Source organism: Aedes albopictus, chromosome 3 (genome assembly GCF_035046485.1).
Source record: "Aedes albopictus strain Foshan chromosome 3, AalbF5, whole genome shotgun sequence".
Taxonomy (NCBI): Eukaryota; Metazoa; Arthropoda; class Insecta; order Diptera; family Culicidae; genus Aedes; species Aedes albopictus.
Genome location: NC_085138.1, coordinates 252,129,740 through 252,156,905, shown reverse-complemented (window position 1 = coordinate 252,156,905; position 27,166 = coordinate 252,129,740). Strand labels below are relative to the sequence as shown.

The following is a 27,166-nucleotide window of genomic DNA, read 5'->3' as shown; positions in this document are numbered from 1 at the left end:
TACAGCATGCAGTTCGTCAGATATCGTCGGTTTCCTGCAATAGGGGCACAACTCAAAATTTGTCATTTTTGAGATTTTGATGGCAAATGTTAAAAAACTATGTAAAATGTCATCTCACAAAGACCCGTTCCAAAATTCGATGTGAAACGCGAGATTTGGGCATTTTCACCAATTTTCCGCAGTAAAGGCACAACTCAAAATCAGTCAACTTTTTCAATAGTCGTTGAAAAATAGTTGTCAAAAATTCATGAAACAGATAGTCCTTCAGCCCCTTTCAATGATACAACAATCAAAATTTGTTTACTTTTGTCAAATGATGAGAGAAATAAGTGAACTTGCAGGAGGTGCTTTATGATTGCCAATTTTCAAACGCTTATTCTGAAAATTCACATTTTTTGAGTTGTGCCCCTATTGCAGGAAACCGACGATATGTATATGTTTGAGAAGCTTCAAAATGCTACTGCAGATAATCGAGTCCTATCCATACGAACAAATCTGGTAGGGTAAAACTTTACTTCGTCATATGCGCTAATTCCCGTCACATCAAACGGAAAATAGCTAATAATTACAGACATTTCGACTTATCTTGACCAACGACTCATTAGAAGGAAGCAAAAAGATGTAGGCTATCGATAACCGACGAAGGTAACCACATTAAAGCAACAGCTAGCCGAATTATTCTTCATCAGCGTTCAATTTTCATTTCACCAGATTCACTTGTTGAACCAACTTCCAATTCACACCCCATAAAAGCTCTGTGGCACGTCTAGGTTCGATTTCGATGCTGCAGAATACAGCAAATCTGTTCATTTAGTCAAATCAATCTCTTGCGTCGGTAAAATGTTTGTTTATAGTTGTCTTCGCTTAAGGAGGATGCAAGCAAATATATGTGTGAATTTTCTGCATACAAAACGTTATATTTCACAACCACGGAGAAATATTTCTTCCTTGCACTGTGATGGCCATAATACTATGTTGGGGCAAAAATATTAAATAATTGAAATACTTCGGTCGATATTTTAAAACTTTCTGCTAAATCGTACTTTGATTGAATACATGATTTGATTTGGATTGCGAATAATTTGACCGACTTTTTGAATACACACCTACGGTCGGTCAAATAATGATTTTTGACCATCCTGACCATACCATAGTGTCACGTAGAAGGTGTGCCAAGAATTGAATTCAGGTTGTGCCCGAAATAGACGTGCACTATACAACACTTGAGGGACAATTATTCAATCTTATTATTTTAAGGAAATTATAGTTCTTTCGCAATGTATTTTTACATGATATGGAAGCTTAAGATGAAGAACTGATCTATTATAAAAACTTTAACCTGTTGTTCAATCGAAGAGTGATAATCAAACAAATTAATCATAAATCCGTTAATATGGCTTACTGTTAAACCATTATTGAACTTATTTATTGAACTTATTGACAATAGCTGAAGTATTCAACATCAAAAGCATTTGTTTGACTTATGTAAACCACAATAATCAGCTTTCGGAAACTGTGGAACATAAGTTTTTTAACGTGTAGAAAAAAGTTCTTCTTTAGCTTATATTAAAGTTAGTAAGAGCAAATCGAACAAACAAAAGTTGCTAACGTTTGTTAAGCTTGTAATTAAATCGTTGTTCACATACGTGCCAAATGTGCCACTTTGGCTTACTTACAATGTAAATACCGTCTTACCCCGTTGGTTCGACACGTTTTAATACGACACTTTTTAATTCGTACCCCGCTTATTCGACACGTGTCGAATTAAAAAGTGTTCAAATGTCACAGCGATGTACACTGTAAATGCAAAACAGTTTGATATTGCGCTTATACTCGCACCCACAGCGGCTCCTCTTGTGGCCGCCAATTCTGGAAGTTCTGTTTTGGTGCTATTCGACACCCAAACCGACTGGAGTCCAATCGGAATGAACTAAGGATGGCAACAATCGTAGAAAGAATGAGCTTTTCATTCGCACCACCGCAGTATCTGTTGAAATTATGTTTCACAACAAATCCGGAAATCAAAACAAAAACAAAAATAGAGTTTCCAAATTTCAATGCGCATGATGGTGTAGGGTGACCAGTTTGCCGAATTAAAAGTTTACCCCGGTTATTCGACAACAGTCGGTGTCGTATTAACGGGGTAATACGGTAGCATCATTTCAGCTTATCATTCAGTATTTGGTATTGTTCAGCTGAGAATGCTATAAACCAGCAATAATTCGATATGCATGCTTATTTGTGACTTGGAATTGTTCCTTGGGTTATTTATAAATTATTAATTGATACCAAATTGGCCAGTAGACATTAGGCGGGGTGCAAGAATAAACTCGATCTTTATTAGTCGGTGCTTAGTAAGACGGGAATTACTGCCCAACTAACATTTATTGTGAATGTAAACGTCAACAAAGCGTCCTCAATACGGCTTGATGTTGAGTTACTATGTTGTACATATGGACGGAAGCTTCTATGCAAGCCCTATACCAATCTCTGAAGCAATACCTTCTTGGTGGTTCCGGAGAGACGTAGGGTTTGGCGACCATAGGAATGGTTTAGTGGGTACGAGGAGAGAGTTGTCCTGGATTTTACTTTTGTTGTAGAAGACGGCCTGTCAGACCTACACTACCCTAACCTTCTGTTAGGGTGTCTGTTGAGCAGATTATCCCCCTATGGTTTAGAAGAAAAAAAAAAGCCCTATACCAATGAATCTGGCGAACTTAATCCACGCTGTGCGAACAACTTCTATGCCACCAAGTCATAGCTCTTTTCTCGGCTCCTATGTAACCACTAACTGAATAACATCTTGAGAAGGCGCTCACTGTTGTTAAATAATAGTTATACGGCATCCCCAAATTAATCGATTAAATATAATTTCGACAATGATTTTTCATTAGGGCCTAACGATTTCTCTTCGTCGACTCTCTCTTTCGCTAATAACTAGGTCAAGAGAAACAAAATCATTATTCTTTTTGTTTCTATAACAACATGTAGTCCTGTTCTTCGCATTTCAACCAAAAAATCTTTGGAAAACTCAATACACATTCAGTGATAACACAAAGAGAGGATCGATGAAGAGAACTCGAAAATGTCAGTTAGGCCAAAATGAAAAATCAGTGTCGATTTGATTATGGATACCGTGACGCAATACATGTGGAACTGGAATTATCGCTTTTAAAATTGACTAATTAAGGTACTGTGCCGCTACCGTATCCACTGGTCTCGATGATGTCCTCGCGGCCACACTGCCCGTTTTATTTTACTCTAGACAAGGCTTTATAATTGTGCCATAAGAAACCTTACCCAACTTCATCTTGCTGCAAAAGCTTGTGAAACGTCAAACGCAAACATGTTAACATTGAACAAGCTGTGTGGTTGCGCCAACAGGTTCTTCGTCACAGCTTCTAGCTGCTGTTTTGTGTATTTGGCAACATTACAAAACGCACTGTATAAAAGTAGCTGTTTTATTGGCTGGGACTCTTATTCGATGTGCACATCTCCCGGAGTTGGATTAAAGTGCAATGAAAGCAACCCAAATAATTTCACAACACAACGATGGATAGCTGTAAAGTATTTTTGTAGCAGCTATATATCCCGCTTAAAGTTTGTTTTGACAATAATAGTCACATCCGACAAGCCGTGTTGATACAGTAATGTTCCGATTTTATCACGCCCTCCACACATCAGTCCTTTATTTTTCATTAATTTGATGTTACATTTGAGAACAAGTGTTTCCCCTCTTCTTGAAGATGAATGTTGAAGGTGTGTTTTGCAACGTTAAAAATAGTGAAAATGCGTATAGATTTTGAAGAATATTTCAAAACATTTTTGAAAAGGGGCGTGATAAAATCGGAACATTACTGTATACCAAAAGTTTCTTTATTACAGCTTCTAGCTGTAATGATATCGCATAACGACCTTCAAAGCGCTGCTGGTTTGTGGATTTGTCAATGTTAAGAATTGTACTGTATAGTAGCAGCTGTTTTGTTGGTGGGGACTCCTATTCGATTTGTTCAAGTTTTCTCATCTTCCAGGAAATCTCCCGGAGTTGGAATAGAGTGCAGTAACGGCAGCCCCAGTGACAAGTGATTGAGTTCTGAAAACCGAGTTTGGTAGCTGTATGGTGCTTGTTTTACAGCCGTGTATTAGCTTAAGGTTTACATTTGACTAGCTTTTCTTTTATACAGCGTTGGCTGCTTCAATTCGGCTGTTACACAACAGAAAGCAAATGACTGAAGCTTATAGCGCTGAAAATGTTAGTTGGGCGGGACCCTACTGTTAGCACAACCTTCGCTAGCACGAAATTTTGCTACTAGTCGTCCATTTTGGCTGCCGTGTTTGGATGCCAAGAACTGTATTTGTCTACCGTCACAGCATTGAGGCATGCTCTCTGTCATTCAATAATGTCAGCTTCCAGTAGCTTATTGTTTTTTTGCGAACCATGCAAAATAAAGTCGTTATGATTTCCTTTTTATTTGTAAACAATTCTCGTCCGTCTGAGCGTGAGTCAACACTCTTCGATGGGAAGTTCAACTTTCACAGCGTCATTTTGCTATCAAGTTTATATTTCGACTTGGGTAGGGCCCTACGTAATAGGTGGTCCAGTCAAATCTTGTTGCACTTTCATTCTTCGCATGCTGTGCTGATACCAGCAAAAACAAGCTGATAGCAAGAGGGGAATTGACCGTCATCGGTTTACCCGCATTTGTACATACGATAATGGTCACTTTTCGAGATGTAATGCAGGTCAGAAGAATAAATAATTATGGCAATATAATTAAGGCCTTTTATCAATTTTTATGGGTGTGGTGGAGGTTATTGATCTGTGGAGTTTACGAACAATATGGTCATTACAGTGGCACAGGTTTTGTCAGAAATGGTCAATACCATGAAATAATGCATTTCAGGATCTTTTTAGAAGGTGCTTTATTGATATTAATCGTATTTATTTCACGTTAATCAGATGATAAATGGTATTTTACGAAAAATGATAGGTTACTGTTAGCATTATGCGAAACCCCTAAAGATTCAACACATACCTAATCAAATTTCCAAAGGGGTATATGCTGTCCTGTGCAGCACAATTGTCCCATGTTAGAAGGGGATTAAGTAGAACATGGGACGATTATGCTGAACACGGCAGTATAGTACTTAACATTAAACATGTAAAGTAATAACATGAATAATAAAATCCTACCCAAGTAACCATGACGCTGGATATAGAGTATTAATTTCGCTTTATAGTGCATTATATGACATGCAGTATAAAGTTGTTTTGTCATATAGGTTCCATTAAAGTAGGTTTAAAGTCGAAAGTGGCGCTACTATTGTTGATTTAAAGCAAGCTTTACTGTGGTGATTGCTAAAGCATATAAAATGCTTGTACCATATAGCTAATGCAATGAAATCGTATGGAATGCATATTTAAGACATCATGTCAACAAAACAAAAAGGTTTTTTTTTCCTTTTTGCATCTATTTTTATCTTCTCATAGCTGTTCCGATACTCTCACTCTGATGTTTTTTATTCTATTTCGGGAATTGAACCTAGACTGCTGCAGCTGGACCACGATGAGACTCGGACGCGCTCGCTGTGTGCTACGATTACCATGTACAGTATGGCCCATAAAAAATGCGAAAGTTTTCTAAGACATTGCTCACGTGCTTCCAATCGATAAACTTTGCATTTTTCTATTGGATAATATAGTCAAGACACTAATTTATCAACGGCATAGGAACATTTACTGATTTGAATCATAAACCTTTGAAAAAAGTGATGTTGAAGATAAGGATCTCAAAAACGTCCTCGCGCCAGAGGTTTTTTTTAAGGTTGTATTTTTTGTCAAATTGCCAGGGCCGGATCTAAGGGGGGGCCGGGAGGGCCCGGGCCCCCAAATTTTAGGGGCCCCCACAAAAACCTTTTTTGGTTGCTAACACTAGTTTTATTTTTCATATTACTCAAATACTGTACTGAAAATAAGGAAAAACATTTTTGGTCATCTCTCCGAGGGGCCTCCACATCCCCTCGGGCCCCGGGCCCCCACAATCCTTAATCCGGGCCTGCAAATTGCTCTCAATCACATTCAATTAAATTTTATTTCAAGAACAGCACTTACTTATTAGCTAGACAAGGTCCTCAGGCGATCGTTGGTGATTAAGACAGGTGAAAAAAATATTATCTTATAAGTTATGTGACATTTACTGAAAACTAGAGTGTGCGACAAATGGACATTTTCAGAAAAACCAATGTATGAAGTATCAAACTCTTTTTAAGTACTACGTATTTGTGTCTATTATAAACGTAGGTTTATGAGCCTTCATTAGCAAAAAATTATTTTGCATTTTTTTCAAACAGGGTGAAGTTATTTATGGATCTATCTTATCTAAGGGTTTTGAAATATGCCACATTTTTTAGTTTTTGGTTCCTAAGCATCTGATATTGTTTTCAAAAAGTTTTTCAAAGGGCCGCGTTTTTAAAAATACATATTTCTGCATGATTTACATATATTTAAAGTTTTTATTTTAATTCGTAAAGCTCCAAAAATTTGAGGAAACATTTATTTTTTTCAGAAATTGATGGCAACTATTAGGTATCCCATATACGTAACCAATGAATATTTTGACACTTATTTGAGATATCCTGTATGACAAACACCTCCTTATTGTAGCCCTATCTAAAAAAAAAACTGAATTGAATTCACAAGAAATATTGCAACACAAATTACCAAAGAAAGAAAAAATGGATTTTCGCATTTTTTTATGGGTCATACTGTATTTTGCACCTGGAAAAATGTACAACATAAAGTAACGTATACTCAGCTCGTGTCTTATTGAGTTGTGTTTTTAGCAGATCTTAAAAGTTGTGCTGGGGTCTGATTGCCATAAGTTATCTTACTCTTCCATATTCATTGGAAAGCAAGTGATTACAGAACCGATTGATTCCACAAACGAAGATAATTTAAAGATATAAATTCGTCTGCTGATTCTGTGTTTTTTTTTTTGTTTTCATACGGGCTCACTTCTACTAAAAATACGATAAATCAAGCATAACTTTTCAATCCGACGTAACTCGAGAATGTAAACAAATCCGGGTTAACTGCTGCATGCATGATTCATAAAGCAAATTGAAGAATCTATATCACTGTTTGATGATTTATTGCTTAATTTGTTTAACTAAGCATATTATTCGAAACGACGTATCTAACTATTTTGATGTTTACAACTTTACTGATAGATACACCGTTTTGATATATGAGAAAGCCAAACGACGTATCTAGCCAAAATCAAAAGTAACAGATACACCAAACTGGCACCATACAAAAGCGACGTATCTGGCATGACGTATCTCTAACCAACCCGGTGTAGGGTATGTGTGCCATCAGTAATCTCACGCTCCCATATTCATCTTATGAGAAAACAAGCGATTACGGCACCGATTGATTCTGTTCTTTTTGTTTTGATGGTTGCTCACTTCTAACAAAAAATACAAAAATAAGAAACAAACCAAACAGCGCATCAATCCTTTGTTTTTCGTAGGATGAAAATGGGAGCCACATGCTTAATAAGGGAACCAATACCCTATGTGTATTATTATCAAAATTCATTGTGAAAATGATATGGAATGAGTAGGTTTTGTTTTTCACCTAGTGCGTGCTATATCCCTGGTGATGTTAAGCACGAAAAAACTTATGAAAAGTCTTTTTATAAAAAAACTATTTTAGTGAAATGGTCGTCAACATTGACCATGAATTTACTCAGATCAGAGAAAAAGTTAGATACATCTATTTGAAAAATTATGCTTGAAATAAGAAACAATACAAACAGCACTTCTAAGGAAAGCAATATCCCATATATATATTTTTTTCCCTCAGCATCTGTTTGTTTTCATGACCCAATCAGAAACCATACATAATATCAATTTTCAAACAGCAACATCTTAGCATGATAATCTATCTGAGTTTTTTTCTGTTTACAACGATGGAAGCTTTAGTAAAAGCATATGTAAAGTAATAAATGCTTGCATTATTGATTGTCATAAAGCTTTTAACATGGTAATGCAATGAAGCATTAAATAACGGCTCTATAGAACTATACCGAGCTGTCAAAATCCCATAATGCTTCAATGCTTTCAAAATGTAGATTAAACGCTTCATTACTTGACAGATGTAGAACAAAAGTTATTTTGCATTAGCTAAACTATAATACGATTGAATTAATGTTATGATATAATGCTTGTGGTTACTTGGGTAATTTTTGACTGAAATTACTCAGCGAATAACTTTTTTCACAAACATCGCATCAATTTGCGATCTTCGACAAACAGACACACTCTACTGTTCTCAGTCAAATTTTGAGCCATTTTGGATGAGCACTTTCAAAGTTAGAACACATTGAACGTCACAATAAAGAAAACATGTTTGATTATTGCGACATTTGTCCACGTATACGATCACAACTTTTTATAGGTCAGATCAAAAAGAATAAAATTACCTCATAATGTTTCCACAGACAAACAGACGTAACACTTCGAACATTTTCCGATTCAAATTATAGTTACGTAAACATGTTCACCCGATGCTAAAAAGACTGAGTTTAGCCAACCACCAACTAGGTGGCGGTAGTGAACAATCGCCAAATTCAAACAAAAACGATACGAGCGCCATGGGTAGGCAGGCAGTTGGCCTATTATATATTTTTTAAATAGACCGTTAAATCGGTGTACGATGGGAATTCAGGCCGAACATTTCTATAGGTCCTAAGCGCAGATGAGAGGCTCTTTTTAAATATCCTCTCTTTCGATTATAGCGTGCTTGTATTTCTAAATTTTGATTTACTTCGTGCATCGGAAGGTAGATTAAACAATCCTTTTGCGATCACAAGTTGTCGAAATGTCCACTGTAACATCGTAATAATTTAAAGAGAATCAGAAGAAAAAGAGCCTCTCTTTTGCAGATTGGACCTTTAGATGTTTGTTGCCAATTATCAGAGTATTACGTCTGTTTGTCATTTCCATGTACATACTTTACCTACAGAAAAAAAAATCATCGAAAACGGTTGAGTATTTCTGGCTCTAGAGCTAAAAGAGTAAAAAGGAATTATTTTTTTTTAATTTTTAATCTTCGTTTGCACAGAATTAAAAAAAATCACATTTTTTCGTCTGCGATATCCTTGCCAATACTTTACCGATTTTTATGAAATTTTCATGACATCATATACATACAGCAACTGTTTAAATAATCGGCTGTTTGGATGCGTTCAATCAAAAGTTATACACTATTTTCAGCAGTGCATTTTTTTCGAGTACAGACCTTATTCGAGTTCAACAGGTTTAAAAAAAACCCCATGACGAAGAGAACAAAACTGACTAAAATACGTATATACTGACAATTAAGTACGTAAGTCTTTTGTCAGAAACGAGTTGCATCCCAGCTGAGCTCAGCGAATTAAACCGGATAGGAAAACCAGTCGTGTGAAATCGGATGATAGCGATTCGGTTAACGTCTCTACACTATAAAACAATACGTTAGCAGATATCAGCTGAGTCAGATTTGTCTTGTATGTCTGGTTGATAGTGAATGTCATGGCGAGGCGACGACGGCATCGAATACACCCCCTGAAAGATATTCGTGCGATCAGGTTGCAGTAGGTGTATGCAAACAATCGCAGAGGTTGCCAAAGAAATTGATTTTACCGTAACCTATTTAGGCCCAGCGATTTATTTAGATATCAGATGCTTCAAACGCCAAGTGATCTATTTAAAGACCAGTAGCTTTAGCGCAAGAAATGAAACATGTTGGCAGACTTTTGTCTTCCGCAAAGTTTTTGAGGAGGTCAGGGACTCTCCGATAGTACGTAATATAGTACATATTTGTCCTATTAAGGCATCGAGTACACGGAGTCAAATATTTGACATGGACTGAACTAAACATTAACCACCTGTTTGACACTAATGACAATTCGATCGAGTCAAACTAGATGTTTGAGCATTAGTTTGTTTATGGTAAAATATTTGACCATGTGTACTAGCGTCTTAAGGGATGGTAGTGATCATGTTTTTATAGGTGTTGTGTCAACACTCCCATATGTTCATTAATCATTACAATAGTACAAAACTAGAGTCCTGTTAAATTTTCAGCCTTTTCTGTAGTGATTTAATGGTTCATACAGTTTCATACCTATGGGAATTACTATGGGGAATTTTCAAAAAAAGGTTCTCAAGGCTGTAGAACATTGATACATGGACGAAGTCATAGGGTCAAAGTCAAATTGAATTTTTCAGATCTCAAGGATGAATGTTGCCGAAGACCGCAACTCGTTTCGAATATTTGAGACGGAAGTTATTAACTAATATTCATCCATGCATACATGCTTGATCAGAAAACCACAGATCGACACGCTTGACACGCAATCATAGTATGCGTGTTACCAATAGAGGTAATAAACTATAGAGGAAGAATGTCGCTGGCGTCGCTGCCGAAACATCTCTTGCTGGCGGAGATAGGCCGGGCTATAAGTGTCAAAGCGAAAAAGTATGCAGTTTGACAGATAGATACCCGACATGTTTGCGAGCGAGAACAAAGGGAACAGCAGCGACATTCGTCCTCTATAGTTTATTAACTCTATTGTGTTACCTTTTTGCACACCTTGCAGGACCAGTGCTGCAAATTTCATTTCGTAATATCCAAATTCAACCACCTACAGCTCATTTTAGAAGCAGAACCTGAGATTATGGTATACGAAATTTTTTTCGGCTAGACCAGTTCTGAAAGAAAGTCACGGAAAAACTGCTATTTTTCGAATATTTAAGGTAAATGTCACGGACTACCTGTGAAAAATGCCAAATGATATTCACCGTGAATATCATTTGGCATTTTCCGAAGGTAGTCCGTGACATTTACCTTAAATATTCGAAAAATAGCAGTTTTTCCGTGACTTTCTTGTAGAACTGGTCTAGCCGCACAAGTTTTTCATATACCATATTCTCAGGTTCAGCTTCTAAAGTGAGCTGTAGGTGATTGAATTTAGATTTGACGAAATGAATTTTTCAGGACTGTGCAGGACATCGTGAATGAAGATGCGCGAGTGATTTTGTTCAATACAATTTTACCCGATTGACGAAATAAGTTCCGGTTTTCGGCAAAATTCATCAATTTTGAAGAATTGAAGAATTCAATATGACTTTGACCATATCTAGATTGAATTTAAATAAGGGCGAAAGTAACATGAGAGAGTTCTCTTCGTCGACTCTCTCTTCTTCAAATTAAAGTGACAAGATGCAAGTATGGTTGCACTTAATGGTCATAAATCGCTAAGTTGCGATGCAATCTAGCGTCTAAGTGTAAAAAAGTTCGATTGAATTTGCATCTTGTCACTTTAATTTGCAGAAGAGAGAGTCGATGAAGAGAACTCTCTCATGTTACTTTCGCCCTTATTTAAACTCAATCTAGATATGACTTCATCCATGTGTGAATGCTCTAAAACGCGGGAAACTTGTTAGAAATTTCTCTATATCAATTTCCATATGAACCTGTTTTGCTTTTGGGCCACCATTAAATTATCACCGAAATAGCTGAAAATTTGTCAGGACTCTAGTTGTGAACCAAGAATTGTAATAAACATATGGGAGCTTTGAATTTTTAATATGTTTGCCAGGTCCGTCGGTCGCGCTCGTATTGTGAAAATAAGCGTGGTTTTGCAATGCACAGAGTACCTAGCATAAACTAAATTTTAAATCTATTCTTGGAATAAGTGCGAAATCTTTTGCAAAGTTCTCGCGCTTAGTATCATACGGGCGTATCTACAATGATCGATTTCTCTTCATCGATTTTCTCTTTGGTTAATAACTTGGCCGGCAAATCATTTTCGGTTGTTTTTGTTGTTTTAGTTGCTAGTCCTAGTCGTCCTTTATCAAAACACACCGAGAGATCATCCGAATATTGGTCGTATATCCCAGAATAATCCAAAGAGAAAATCGATGAAGAGAAATCGATCATTGGAGTTACGCCCGTATGATACTAAACGCGAGAGTTGATTTTGTTATCAACAACACTAGTTGATTTTAGGTTTATCCACCAGGTGGCGCTAGTGAGTCTTAGAAATTATAAAGTGCTGTACCTCGAGAATCAGATCACAGAGAAGAATTTCGTATTCGCAGTTACAGTACATGAAGCTATCCGATAGTGAACTCTCGCGTTTAGTATCATACAGGCGTATCTACAATGATCGATTTCTCTTCATCGATTTTCTCTTCAGATTATCCCGGGAAATACGGCCAATATTCTGATGATCTCTCGGTGTGTTTCGGTGAAGGACGACTAGGACTGTTTAAAAGATCGCAGACTAGTTTTACGAAGTACGTTTATTCAGTCTAACGGTACAAGCTCAACTGAGGAAAATGTTGAAGGAGTGACGCGGTCCTGCACTAGCTATAAATGTATAGGTTAGTTCATCCTACGGCAGTGCACATTGGTGTTAGTAACGCGAATAGAATGTGGTGACCATAGATATAAAGACAGATGAATATCTTTACACGCTTTCCTTTCAAATCAATAGAGCCATTCTCCGTAACGTTGTGGAGTTTTGACCGGACGACCACTACGGCTGGTGCGACATTCAACTTGAGAGTCTTGAACAGAAACATCCTGCAAAGGGGAGGGAGGCTGGGACAACTCAGGGGCAATGATTGTTTCGTGATTAGGAATAGATGCCATAGTTGGAGACAACGCTCTAGAAAAGGTTTCACTAGTTCCGTTAGAATTCGTTGCCGTCAACTGAGGCCGAACAATGGAAGAGGATGGTCGATCGACAGCATCGTGCCGAGGCGCAGGGGGTAGATTGAAAGGATCATTCTGATTTTGTTCATGATTATGAGAATACTCGATGTGATGATCTTCAACTGGCACATCTCGAAGTTCGGAACCACCATTCGTAGTTCGCTTGATGAACCTTCGGTTACGTCTGAAGTGGTTTCCAAATCCATCTCTGATTATATAGGAACGACCGTTAACATCACGAGTAACTGTACCATGCTGCCATTCTTTTGAACATTTCTTGAAAATAACCCTGTCACCAACACTAAGCGGCATCAACGGCTTTGCTGTTTTATCATAGTTTTCCTTCTGTACAGCCCGCTTACGATCAAACTTATCGCGAATAACATCCTCTGATATGCTTTTCCGAACCAAAAGAGACTCATCTACAGGTAAACGCGTTTTTACCTGCCTTCCGAAGAACATTTGACTTGGCGTTAAATGCATTCCGGCAATGGGGGTTGTATTATACTCAAGGAGACGATACTGGAATTGGTCAACTTCACCGAGTTCATAACATCGTTTCAAAATGTTCTTCGCTATTGCAACAGCCTTCTCCGCCAAGCCATTGCTCTGGGGATAGCGCGGACTAGAGAATGTAAACCTCATATTGTTCTTATTTGCATATTGTTCACATTCCATCGAGTTGAATGGGTTGTTGTCACAACGAACTTGAGTAGGATACCCGTACGAATTGAAAAACTTATCGAACAATAAGCAGACGTTGCGCATTGATTTATCTGGGAGTGAATCGGAACAAATGAATCCTGAGTAGGCGTCAATGATTACCAACCAATTCCGACCACCATACTCGTAAATATCCGTTGACACACTCTGAAATGGGTACTCCGGAGAATCGTCCTGTTTAAGTGGCTCCTTTTGATTATTCCGCTGAAATTGTTCGCAAGTCACACACATTTTGACCATCTCCGTGATGTCGTTGGTCATTCCGGGCCAGAAGAACTGCATTCTTGCTCTAGCCAACGTTTTTTCTATTCCAAGATGCGGTCCGTGAAGCCACTTACAAATCAAACTTTGCAATTTTGTCGGAATAACAAGCCGATGGTCCTTGAACAACAAACCATTTTCGTAATGAAGTTCATGGCGATACCTATATAACATCTGACTGAGATCATCTAGCTTGTGGTATGACGGCCAACCCTGTTCAACGTATTGAACGATACGCAAATATCGTTCATCATTTTTGAGTACATTAAGGTAAAGATTCAGATTATCTTCGGACATACATGCTCGTTTGACTAGAGAATGAACTACACCTTCCATTTGAACATCATTTCCTCCAGTTTCGGGCAAAGGAGCTCGCGATAGACAGTCTGCAACCAACATATATTTTCCTGCTGTGTATACAATAGACATCCCTGGGTATCTAAGAAGCTTCAAGAACATCCGCTGCAGGCGTGAGGAGACTTCATCTATGTCCTTGTTGATGAGTACCTCAAGAGGTTTGTGATCGGACTGAACTTCAAAATCACGGCCGTACAAAAAATAGTGAAAACGTGAACAAGCAAAAACCACAGCAAGGAGCTCTTTTTCGATTTGTGCCCATTTTTGCTCACTACGGGACAAGGTGCGTGAGGCAAAAGCTACTGGCCCATGATCTTGAAGTAGAACACAGCCTAATCCATCCTTGGAACTGTCAGTTTGTATCGTACATGGCTTTGTTGGGTCAAAAATAGCTAGAACTGGTGCTTTGGTTATTGACGAGAGAATATCATCCAACTCTTTGTCATGCTCAGAAGTCCACAACCATTCCGCACCATGATGAGTAAGCTTACGAAGATTCGCAGTACGCCGTGACAGATTTGGAATGTACTTCGCTAGATATTTCAACAAACCTAGAAGTCGAGTGACATCAGCAACACATTGCGGTTTAGGCATTTCAGTGATTGCTCGAACGTCTTTGTCCAACGGTTGTACTTTCCCTTCACCGATTATGCTACCCATAAACTGAATTTCAGATGACCGAAACTGAAGCTTGTTGGGATTGAACTTTACATTATACTGACGAGCGCGATCAAGAACTATTGCAAGAATCCTGTCATGGTCCGCCTCATCCACACCTGCGATTGCCAGGTCATCAAAGTAAATTTCAACCCCATCTATGTCACCGAATATTTGCACCATTCTGCGCTGGAACATTTCAGGAGCATTATTCAGCCCGAACGGAACTCGGTTCCAGCGGAAACGACCAAAGGGTGTCATAAAAGTAGTCAAATCAGAGCTTTTCTTGTCGAGTTCCATCTGCCAAAACCCGTTGCTCAGATCAAGAACAGAAAATACACGCTTGCCTGATAAACGACTAAACAGATCTTCCTGGGTCGGAATCAAAAAGTGTTCACGCTTGATGCATCTATTTAATGGCTTAGGGTCAAGGCAGATGCGTAACTTCCCGTTAGGTTTTTCAACTATTTGCATATTACTTACCCAGTCGGTAGGGTAATCAACCGGTGAGATTATCCCTTGCGCCTCCATTTCTTGCAGTTCAGATCTTAAAGGATCATGGAGCGCCTGCGGTATCCGCTTTTTGTAGTGAACAGTTGGAACTGAGCCCTCTTTGAGTACGATACTGCACTTCCCTGGAATCTTGCCCAATCCTTCGAAGACATCGTGAAATTGTTTGATAAACTCGTCTTTGCAGTTTGGAAAGTCGTATATGGTATGCAGACGCGTAACCAACCCAAAGGCAACACAAGAAGACAGCCCTAGCAGTGGCTCAAAACTATCACCAACAACCAGAAAATCAGCAACCCTTTCACATTTATCAGACGCATCAACACAAGAAAGTTTCACCTTCCCGTAAATTCGAATTTTGTTTCCACTGTAGTCAAGTACAGGAGTATTCTCAAAATCATGAACTTTAATATTAAGCTTTCGAACGACGTTGATTGGGATACAATTCACATCCGATCCGGTATCTAATTTGAATTCGACCCGACTTCCGCAAACGAGATAACCTTTCGTCCACCTGTCTACTCGACTGTTATGGGATGATGGTCCACGTACGTTAGCACTTACTCTATAGGGAACAATTTGAGAATCAACACAAAAGTCATTATATCGTGCACTGCCGACCTGACCTGAACATAGAACATTACCTGCGTCACTCCAGTTTACAGAATACGCCGCTTTTCCGGATGTCGATCTCGGTTCCGTCCTCGATGCCTTGGCGTACTGCTCATCCTTTGATGCCCGCTTCCGACAGCACTTCCTGAAGTGACCCACGTCACCACACGCAAAGCATTCTACTCGAATCGCCGGGCAGCTGCGGTGATGATTGCGCACGTAGGGGTGTCCACAATTGAAGCACTTTTTACGACTGATAGCAGCAACTTCCTGAATTCCGTTTTTCGATTTGGTATCGTCTGTCATCTCGATGGCCTTGATTTCCATGCCCGCATCCTTTCTATCGAGCAGCAGTCGATTTTCCGTCGCAGCTTCAAAAATTTTGCACGTCTCCACCACTTTGGAAAGTGGCTCATCTTTTCCGTCGAGAAGTTTGAGTTGCAGTTTTTTGTCGTGCACTCCGATAATAATTTTATCCCGCAGCATGCGGTCTGCGTATGAAGCTTGGCAAGAAGAACACTTGAATTCGCAGAATTGACTTTGGGTGCGCAGCTCCGTTTCAAATTCACCGAAAGGTTGTTTTTCCTTTTGCGTTATCAAATTAAATTTGAACGCCTCCATCGTTACGTTTCTGCGCGGCAAGCAGTATTCGTCGAATGCCTGAATGACTGCTGCAAGTGTGCGTGAAACGTTCTCCTGTGCATCAGCCGTCGCATCGGCAAACCTTTCTTCATCGTTATCCTCTTGCTCGTCGTCTTGTCCGAACATATTCTCGATGTTTCCACTGTTGGGGTAGAGCGTATTGAAAATTTCCACACCTCTCGGTCCAATCAGCCAAAGGAACGTTGCGATTTTATTGGCCTCACTCTCCTTGATTTTATTAGTGGCTCGTAGGAAAATTCCAAACGCTTGCTTCCACGTTGGCCACTCTTTCGCCAGGTTGGACCCGTCGAGCGGCTGGGGCAGCCGCAGATCATATCCAGAAGCCATAATCAATCCTCAGACACCACTTTCTCACTTATTTCACTGCCTGTCCTACAAACTACGCACCGAATAAGTTATTCGGGTCCGTTACGGCCTCGCTATAGTAAAGAGAGGCGTCAAGCAACGCGTTTAGCTCACTTGAGCAGAAACTCTTGGATGCGTCAAAAGACGCGTGCTATGATATAGTGAAGAGTTTTTGCAAGCTACTCTTGCATTCTTTGCCAGCTACAATTTACTGCAAAACATTTGAAAAGAGTTTATTTTTAAATCGTTAGTCCGGAATAAATATTAATTTCATCTTTTGTCACAGCGCTCTTGGATTGGTCAAGGGAGGGTGGGGGAGGGGAGGGGGGGGGGGGGGTTGACAAATAAATGTAAAAATTAAAAACTCCAATTCCGTCGAAATCTGCCGCCACAGTTTATCCGCGATCACTTTGTTTTTATACAGCTTCATTTGTTGGTCCCATAGCGGTTTTCTCGAAAACACGAGCGAAATCAGAGCTTCCACATCAATAGCCATTTTGATGAAAATCAAACACAAGCGGCAAAAGCGTCCACACGCGCGTGAAAGCACTTGACCGAGTGATTGGACGCCTGAAAAGACGCTTTGCAACGCACTCACTATGACAGGTATGTGCGTCTTGTCAAATGTTTTCTAGGTAGGCTCAGCAAAACAGCTCAGACGCGCACACACACTCTCTCGCACACTCCTCTCTTTACTCTTAACTATAGCATCGTCCTTACAGTTCAAAATACGCGCTTTGGTTCACTTTCTGACACCATGTTTAAAAGATCGCAGACTAGTTTTACGAAGTACGTTTATTCAGTCTAACGGTACAAGCTCAACTGAGGAAAATGTTGAAGGAGTGACGCGGTCCTGCACTAGCTATAAATGTATAGGTTAGTTCATCCTACGGCAGTGCACATTGGTGTTAGTAACGCGAATAGAATGTTGTGACCATAGATATAAAGACAGATGAATATCTTTACAAGGACTAGCATCCAAAACAATAAAAACAACCGCACATGATTTGCCGTCTAAGTTATTAACCAAAGAGAAAATCGATGAAGGGAAATCGATCATTGTAGATACGCCCGTATGATACTAAGCGCTAGAACTATTTGATTCTAGATTTACACCCTTATTCTTGTTTTCGATCGAATTCACATTCGAAAGTAAATCGTTTACATTCCCGTTTACGCCAGCAAAATCAAGTGGCCTACTGATTAGATCGTACCAAAAACGTTCGAAAGTGGATACGCCCGTAAACAAGAATGAGGGAGTTAATCGCTAGGTGGCGCTAGTGAGTTTTAGAAATTCCAAACTTCTGTATCTCGACCAGAGTTTAAATTTTCATTTTCAATGAGTGAAATTCAACGTGAATTTTGAAAATTCTCAACTGAGGAATCAAAATAAAATTCATTTTGGTGAATGAATTTTTTCACATATTCATTCATTTTTCTGTCGCTGACAATTTTCACTGAGAAATATAACTGGACCGTAACTCCCGATTATACTTCCAATCACCTCAAAACTTGTGTATAGTGATTGATTAGAATATTATTTGTGTTTTCTATTTGTCCATTAAGCCGGATTGTGCGTCTGTTAACAGAAATTGGACATTTTACGACGTGCGAAAAACTATTCGTGACAGAGAATTGAATGAAAAAAGAAAGGCATTCGGCTGACAATGAATGTGTCTAAACACGAATGAAAAAATGAAAATGTCAATCTTTACTTTTAATCTTCGAATTTTTTACTCTCTGATCTCGACAATCAGGCCACAGAAAAACTTCGTCTGCGGCAAAGTAGATCAGAATATCAAGAGCTATCCGATAATGAGCTAGTTGACTGTAGGTTTATTCGCTAGGTGGCGCTAGTGACCCAACCAACAAATTGATTCACATAACTCTGCTACAACTATGCTAAGTGAACTCTTATCCGTTCAAAACACATTGTATAAGATGCACCAAATACGCTCTATTCGCACAAATTCGGAGGCCATATACTTGAGTTATACAATTTCAGGTGAATTCATTTGGCATGTAATATAACTTCGTTTTAAAACTTTGCTTGGCAATATATATAATTTCATTTTGGCATGATCAACTAAAAAAAAATTTCAGGCCTCAATTTTTCTGCAGCTCATTAATCAGATACCCTACCACTGTGTCAATCACCGACTGTTGTAGGATGTGAAATTTAAGCAATTGTTAATAATTAGAAGGCTGGTCTGATTGGCTACAAGTACCAGTATTGGGTGATAAAATTGTGCACTCAAACCCAGCCAACAAATTGGTTGATGTTACTCTGTAACTCAGTAATATGGATATTTATTCGTTCAAAAAAAAAAAAATGCAAATGCAAAGATTTGCTCTATCCGTAGAAATTCAGGAAGCCATACGTACATATTAACAATGTCATTTTGATATATATTATGCGTTGCGCGAAAATTTTTGAGCGCGAGTGCCCGTATACCTCCGCCAGTACGGTAAATCGTGTTGATGTTTTCGGCGCAGTATTCTTTGGCCCATTCGCGCACTTATTGTAAAAGACACCATAACGATTAAACGTACGAGCGGAGGTCTATTAGCGATGTTGCACCATTTTCGCTCTCTATTTTCTTGCAACGGATAATATAATTCTAGGTGAATTCATTCGGCGTATTATATAATTTCAAATATAACTTGGTTTGAGCCTTTATATGATTTTGTTTTCACAAACAATGAAATAACAACAAGTCTTGTTTGACTCTTGATTAAAAGTGTGAATATTAGATAGCAAAAATAGTGATAAAAAAAACAAGCAAAGTGTTAAGTATATGTTGGTGTTTTCGTAAATTTCTTTAATCATGCTGACATCAAGTAGTGCAGCAGAAGCTGATTGCAAAAATCGTTCACGGAACGTGAGAAAAATCCCCTAGAACAGCGCAGCTGCTGATCCGCGATACGGCTGGACTGGTATTTGCACCGGCTGCCTTGGAGCTGCCAGTAGGATATTCAGGTAGGTGAATGTAATGAACTCGCCTGCATCTGTACTTATGTGGTTTAAACGATGCGCCTAGCGAAATAGTCTCCAAAACACTATATTTTCATCATCTACAGGCTTTCCAATTACATACCCTCGCAGTATAATTTCATTTTTACAAATATGAACCCATATATAATCTTGCATTTGAGATTACAATAGAGTCGCAACAAGTGCATTTGAAGTTGTTGAAGAATGTCAACTTGAAGTCATACGCGCCAACTTGTGACGTAGTTGGGTGGGGGGGGGGGGGGAGGTGCGAGGCCTCTCAAAATCAACCAAATTCGTAAAATTTCGACGCAGTTCATCTAGTATAGGCATATTGACGTGAAAACTAGTGCATTGAGCTAAAAAAAGTTGAATTTTGTCCAATTTTGGCGAGCTTTGCCCCCCCCCCCAACTACGTCACAAGTTGGCGCCTATGCTTGAAGTTGTATAAATGTTAACGCAAAGTTGAAGTTACTAATGTTGCGAAATAAAATCGGATAAAATTGTGGGGTTCTTATAGGATTTCAACTACAGTAGACGTTCGATAACTGCAACATGTTTACGTTTCAGTTAGCGAAAAAAATTCGATAACTGCAACGTCAGATAGGCGTCAACAACCCATCAATTGACGTTAAATGAACGAAAAATTCATTCGATTGTTCATTTGGGCTAACTTGGCGCACCGTTTTGACGGATAGCGGTGCGATAACTGCAAATTTATTGCACTTACCGGACTTGCAGTTAAAAAGCATTACAGTTAAACCGTTTGCACCGACCGAACGTCTACTGTAATTTGATATTGCTCCTTATATAATTCTAACTCAATTTGTTCATTAATATAACTTTAGACTAACCTCCTTATATGACTACTGGTTTGCTGGGCGAGTTTTCAGAAATTGTAAACTACAAGTTTTAGAAATTGTAAGTTGATGCGGATATCAAGAGCTATCCGACAGCCTTTGGTATGCGTGTGCGACCCCTACTATATTCCGAGAACTTTTAGACAAAACCGCAAGGCAAAGTCGTCCATACATCGTTTCTTGATTGCACGCGTCTGAGCTGAGAAAATAACAAGTGAGTGTAACTCTTTGCAAGTGAGTGTTCCCATCCCTGCCTGATGGTTTGTTGTAGCAGGGTAAGCTAAATTTACTGGAGACCTTCGGAAGACAACGCGATGGTTGTTATCCCGTGACAAAGTCTGGCCACCCTACGAACATTTGTCCAGAAACCAGTTCATTTAGCTTCCTTAGGCTTACTTACCTTACCGGTCAGGCTAAGGCCGGGGTGGCCTCTGCTGTACATAGTAGCCGCCTCCATTCCACTCGGTCCATGGCTGTTTGTCTCCAGTTCCGCACTCTGCGTAGGGTCCGCAGATCGTCCTCCACTTGGTCGACCCACCTAGCTCGCTGCGCTCCACGTCTTCTTGTACCGGTCGGATGACTTTCGAGAACCATTTTAGTCGGGTTGCTATCCGACATCCTGATGACGTGACCCGCCCACCGTAGCCTCCCGATTTTCGCGGTATGGACGATGGTTGGTTCTCTTAGCAGCTGATGCAGCTCGTGGTTCATTCGCCTTCTCCAAGTCCCGTCTTCCATCTGCACTTCGCCGTAGATGGTACGCAACACCTTCCGTTCGAAAACTCCAAGGGCGCGTTGGTCCTCTGCACGTAGGGTCCATGTTTCGTGCCCATAGAGGACGACCGGTCTAATCAGCGTTTTGTAGATGGTTAACTTCGTGTTACGGCGAACTTTGTTCGATCGTAGAGTTCTGCGGAGTCCAAAGTAAGCACGATTTCCTGCCACAATGCGCCTCTGAATTTCTCTGCTGGTGTCGTTGTCGTCGGTCACCAGTGAGCCCAAGTACACGAATTCTTCAACCGCCTCGATTTCATCACCGTCGATATGAATTCGGGGTGGCGGGCGCGGTGATTCCTCCCTGGAGCCCTTTGCCATCATGTACTTTGTCTTCGACACATTAATGACTAATCCGAATCGCTTGGCTTCACTCTTTAGTCGGATGTACGTTTCCGCCATCGTCTCAAATTTACGAGCAATAATATCAATATCATCGGCGAAACCAAGCAGCTGAACGGACTTCGTGAAAATCGTCCCACTCGTGTTTATCCCCGCTCTTCTTATTACACCCTCCAAAGCAATGTTGAACAGCAAGCACGAAAGACCATCACCTTGCCGTAACCCTCTGTGAGATTCGAAGGGACTCGAGAGTGTCCCTGATACTCGAACTACGCACATCACTCGATCCATCGTCGCCTTGATCAACCGTATCAGTTTATCCGGGAATCCGTATTCGTGCATAATCTGCCATAGCTGTTCTCGATCGATTGTATCATACGCCGATTTGAAATCGATGAACAAGTGATGTGTGGGCACGTTGTATTCGCGGCATTTCTGCAACATCTGGCGGATGGCGAACATCTGGTCCGTTGTAGCGCGTTCACCCATAAATCCAGCCTGATATTGCCCCACGAACTCTCTTGCAATCGGTGATAGACGGCGGCATAAAATTTGAGAGAGTATCTTGTAGGCAGCGCTCAGTAGTGTGATCGCGCGGTAGTTCCCGCAATCCAACTTGTCGCCCTTTTTGTAGATGGGACACACGATACCTTCCATCCATTCCTCCGGTAATACTTCCTCCTCCCAAATCTTGGTAATGACCCAGTGTAGTGCTCTCACCAGTGCTTCTCCACCGTATTTTAGAAGCTCGCTCGGTAGTTGATCTGCTCCAGCGGCCTTGTTGTTTTTCAACCGGCCAACCTCCTCCTCAATCTCTTGAAGGTCAGGGGCCGGAAGTCTTTCGTCCTGTGCACATACTCCTAGATCTGTTACCACGCCACCTTCGGTACTTGCAACGTCGCCATTGAGGTGCTCATCGTAATGCTGCCGCCACCTCTCGACCACCTCACGCTCGCTCGTGAGAATATTCCCGTGATTATCTCGGCACATGTCGGCTTGTGGCACAAAGCCTCTGCGCGAGCGGTTCAGCTTCTCGTAGAACTTTCGTGTGTCCTTAGCGCGGTACAGCTCTTCCATCGCTTCGCGATCTCGTTCTTCCTGCTGGCGCTTCTTCATCCGGAAGACTGAGTTCTGCCTGTTCCGCGCCTGTTTGTAACGTGCCTCATTCGCTCTCGTACGGTGTTGCAGCATTCTCGCCCATGCTGCATTCTTCTCGTTTTTTAACTGTTCACATTCGCCGTCGTACCAGTCGTTTCTGTGATTCGGAGTCGCGAAGCCTAGTGCTGTAGCCGAGGTACTACCTATGGCGGATCGGATGTCCTTCCAGCCATCTTCAAGTGTAGCTGCGCCAAGCTGCTCTTCCGTTGGTAGGGCCACTGCTAACTGCTGCGCGTAGTCTTGAGCCACTTCTACGTTACGAAGTTGCTCGATGTTGAGCCGTGGCGTTCGACTTCGACGTGTGGTGATAACTGTCGAAAGTTTTGAGCGCATGCATACAGCGACTAAGTAGTGATCCGAATCTATATTCGCACTGCGGTATGTGCGGACGTTGGTTATATCTGAGAAGAATTTACCGTCGATTAGAACGTGGTCGATTTGGTTTTCTGTTTGTTGGTCGGGTGATCTCCAGGTGGCTTTGTGGATATCTTTGCGGGGGAAGAAGGTGCTTCGGACTACCATACCACGGGAGGCTGCAAAGTTTACGCATCGCTGGCCGTTATCATTCGATACGGCGTGCAGGCTGTTTCGCCCGATTACCGGTCTGTACATTTCCTCCCTTCCTACCTGCGCGTTCATGTCGCCGACAACGATTTTCACGTCACGCGGCGAGCAACCATCGTATGTTTGCTCTAACTGCGCGTAGAACGCTTCTTTCTCGTCATCGGGTCTCCCTTCGTGTGGGCAGTGGACGTTAATGATGCTGTAGTTGAAGAAACGGCCCTTAACTCTCAACATGCACATCCTTGCGTTGATCGGCTGCCACCCGATCACACGTTGTCGCATCTTGCCCAACACTATAAATCCTGTTCCCAGTTCATTGGTGGTGCCACAGCTTTGGTAGAAGGTAGCCGCTCGATGCCCGCTTTTCCACACTTTCTGTCCAGTCCAACAAAGTTCCTGCAACGCCACGATGTCGAAGTTGCGGGGATGTAGTTCGTCGTAGATTATCCTGTCACATCCTGCGAAACCTAGTGACTTGCAATTCCATGTTCCAAGTTTCCAATCGTAGTCCTTATTTCGTCGCGTGGGTCTTTGCCGATTGTATCGAGTCGTATTTTCTCCTATGTTATTTGCAATGGGGTTTTTTACGGGTGGCTTATTGGGCCTACGCCAACACTCCTGTCTCGCCGGAGGGCCATCGTGCCAGTTCTGTTTAACGTCCCAACCAACACTGGGACGACCACGCTGATGGGGCTACCACCTTGGATCTAGCTGGGCGTGGTGCAGCGTTTCTTACTCAGCCGCTGGATGCCAGAACAGACGCTGTTTGAGCCGCACCTCCTTGGTGAACAGACACTCGGATCGTACCTCCTCAATCTAGCTGAAGTCAGAAGGACAACAGTGCCCAGGCTGCACTACCAGCTAAGCACACAACTCTTAGCTGGCGGTCTTTGTCATCGCTTGACCCGTGGAAGCATGAGGTAGGAACTTGTGAGGACCAGAGCTATATTGGACGCTCTCCTTATCGACTCACCGTTTTGCAGCTTCCTTAGGCTACCCCTCCCAATATCCCAAGTATCATGTAATTTTAATATATTTAATTATTTAGTTGACCAATTACCTGATTTTACCTGAACAGTTTTCATAAGTTCATAAGTTTTAAATTTCATAAGTGCAGTGTCCACCTTCAAATCAAATCAGTTTTTTCGCACTACCTTTTCCGTGAAGTGAGATTTTGTGGGTGCATCTGAAAAGCGGTGGCCCGGAGCAATGGCCCCTCTGACCCTTCTCATATCCGGCCCTGTCTGTAGATGTAATGTATTCACATTATAATGTACTGACATGACTTGTCGTACATATGTATTAGTAGTTAAGCTTCAGAACTTTTTTGAGAATCTCCAAATGTGTGGTAATTTTAATAAATAGACTATCAACAACTTTTGGTTCATTTTAAATTAAAGAGAGAGTTTAAAAAACGAAAAACGGTGGAGCAAATAATTTAAAAATCATTAATTAAGCAAAACACAGCTAGAACTATTAAACTATCTGAAAAAATAAACAATAAAGAAAATATGTAAGAAATACAACCAATCGTAAATAATATAATTCCGAAACTGAACCCGTAGATTGCGAACCTCTGGCCCGCATCACGATCATAACGCAACGGTTCGTGAGGAAGGTGATTCGCCTGCTGTTTGTCAGCTGTGGGTTTTTGTTATTTTGCTATTTTACACCCGTTCCGTCTGAGGGTCATTTTTATTTTGTTTTCGCCGCCGCCGCGCACGGTTGTGTGTGCTGGGCTGACTGAGGACAAAATCGACAGACTGGACTGGTTTACGAGACGGTAGTGTGTGAATCGATTCATGAAACGCAGAAACCAGGAAAGCAAACATGGCAAAAAAATGCTATAGGTACTATGGCGTTCTACGAGTAACACAAACACAGCCTGTGAAGTGCTGATTCTGATGGGCTGATATTGCGAACCATCGTCGTATATAATTATACAGATTTTGTGAGTCACAATAAACAACAAACTCTACCAACTCGTACATACAATACACATCGAAAGAAAGAGTTTAGCGTGTGTTGATGTTGCTTTCTCAAGCGATAAGGTTCTTTTGTGGGTTCAATTCACACAGAAATCGCGACAGAAAGATGATACGGTGACCCAGAATCTGTCGGTTCTGGTGATTGAAACTGCGTCATTGGACTTGTTGGCTTAGCTTCAAAATTATCATTCGTATTCCTTTCTGACATTTTTTAAAACATTAACACACTTCTTACAAATTTTGTAGAAATTTGTCAACCTTGATTAATTTTACTTATCGTTCGTATTGATCAACACATTCAGATGACTTTTTTTAAGCGACGAGTAGCAAAAAAAATGTTGTTTTCAGTGCGAATCGTACATTTATCCAACGAGGCTTTATTTGTTTATAAAATTAGTTTATATAACTCCTACTTGTAAGTGTAAAATATTTTAATTTCCAAAGGTCTTTCTTTAACTATACATATAGAAATATTTTTATTAATTTACGTAGATATTTTGAAGAAAAATTTACAAGATTCTGACATTCTGCCAGAACTGTTTATAATGCAATTTTTTTTTCAAAATCCCTACGAAGATTTGCTTTAAAAAATCCTCACGATTTGTCACATTTATTGCGATTAAAACTTGTCTACAGTTAGTTAGGCTAGTTACTCTACTAAAAAACCTATAGAAGTCAATTAAAATTTTTACTCAGTTTTGCATACAGAGCCACAATATAATATCGCTAAAACCCCCAATTATATAATTCTAGATAATAGTGAACGAAACTATTGAAAATAAGTTTGAAGACCACTGGTACAACCCGCAATGTTGACTGTTACTTTTCCCTTGTCTTCTTTCCCTTCAGTTTCACTTATGGAACAAGATTTTCGGTCGTATACGTACTGTATTTCCTCGTACTTCCTCTATGCTTATTGGAACATACGCATTACCCAGTCAAATCACGTACAGCTATAGTCAATCGCGCCTAGCCTACTAATGCGTCGTACATGTTTACGCCTGCTTCGATATTTTGGCAAACCCGAAGTCAAGCTGATGCAATCAATAAATCAGGAAATGGACGATATTATGTTGATCAGGTAGATAGGTAGATCAACTTCATTAGAAGAAGCACACTTACCTTGAATGCGTTCCATTCTTCCTTGACCAGTTCGTACAACGAGACGGCATTAGCTGCGGCCACGAAGGCCACCAACAGGATGAGAATCTTCATTTTGTTTCGGATATTCCTTTACCGGGGGGCACTTTACACTTTTTATTGTCCACTTAATTCCTGCGGGATGTAACAAAGAAAAAATAAGAGATCAGAGGGATGATGATGCGGGTACTTGTGTGTGTTGGTTTGATCTGAGTTATGAATAATAATTTCATTTCACATCACGGTACTTACCACTTTAATCAGTCTATGAGTACTTTTGAAACAACACTTAAAAACTGACTAAAACTAATAGGTATGTATGTAACAAAACTTCAACACTTTGTTGTCCAAAATCGGAGCACTGCCCTACCCTACCTCTTACCGAAGTCACTGTTTGGCGTAGAATGAGTTGGATCCGCGAGAGAGTGACGCATTTTAAAGGGTTCCTCTC

At 40.4% G+C, this 27,166-nt stretch overlaps 2 protein-coding genes across 4 annotated transcripts in view; both read right to left on the bottom strand.

Moving 5' to 3' along the window:
- LOC134291863 (cathepsin L) overlaps positions 1-27,131 on the bottom strand; it is a 44,139-nt gene extending 17,008 nt beyond the window's left edge. Inside the window, exons 1-2 of the mRNA XM_062860204.1 lie at positions 26,968-27,131; positions 26,698-26,850 (exon numbers count right to left, since the gene is read on the bottom strand). Coding sequence (XP_062716188.1) covers positions 26,698-26,790 — 93 coding nt within the window. The 5' untranslated portion in view covers positions 26,791-26,850; positions 26,968-27,131. The remainder of the gene's footprint in view (positions 1-26,697; positions 26,851-26,967) is intronic.
- Positions 12,317-16,643, bottom strand: LOC109397009 (uncharacterized protein K02A2.6-like). 3 transcript variants are annotated; one of them, XM_062860196.1, is made up of 2 exons: positions 15,922-16,643; positions 12,317-15,842 (listed from the first exon to the last, which is right to left on the bottom strand). In XM_062860196.1, exon 2 carries the CDS (start codon positions 15,296-15,298, stop codon positions 12,542-12,544), a length of 2,757 nt encoding a protein of 918 aa, XP_062716180.1. In that variant the 5' UTR covers positions 15,299-15,842; positions 15,922-16,643; the 3' UTR covers positions 12,317-12,541. The 3 variants fall into 2 exon arrangements, with proteins under 3 accessions (XP_062716181.1, XP_062716180.1, XP_029708262.2); XM_062860197.1 differs by having other exon boundaries at positions 15,904-16,643.
- Positions 27,132-27,166: the final 35 nt, after the last annotated feature.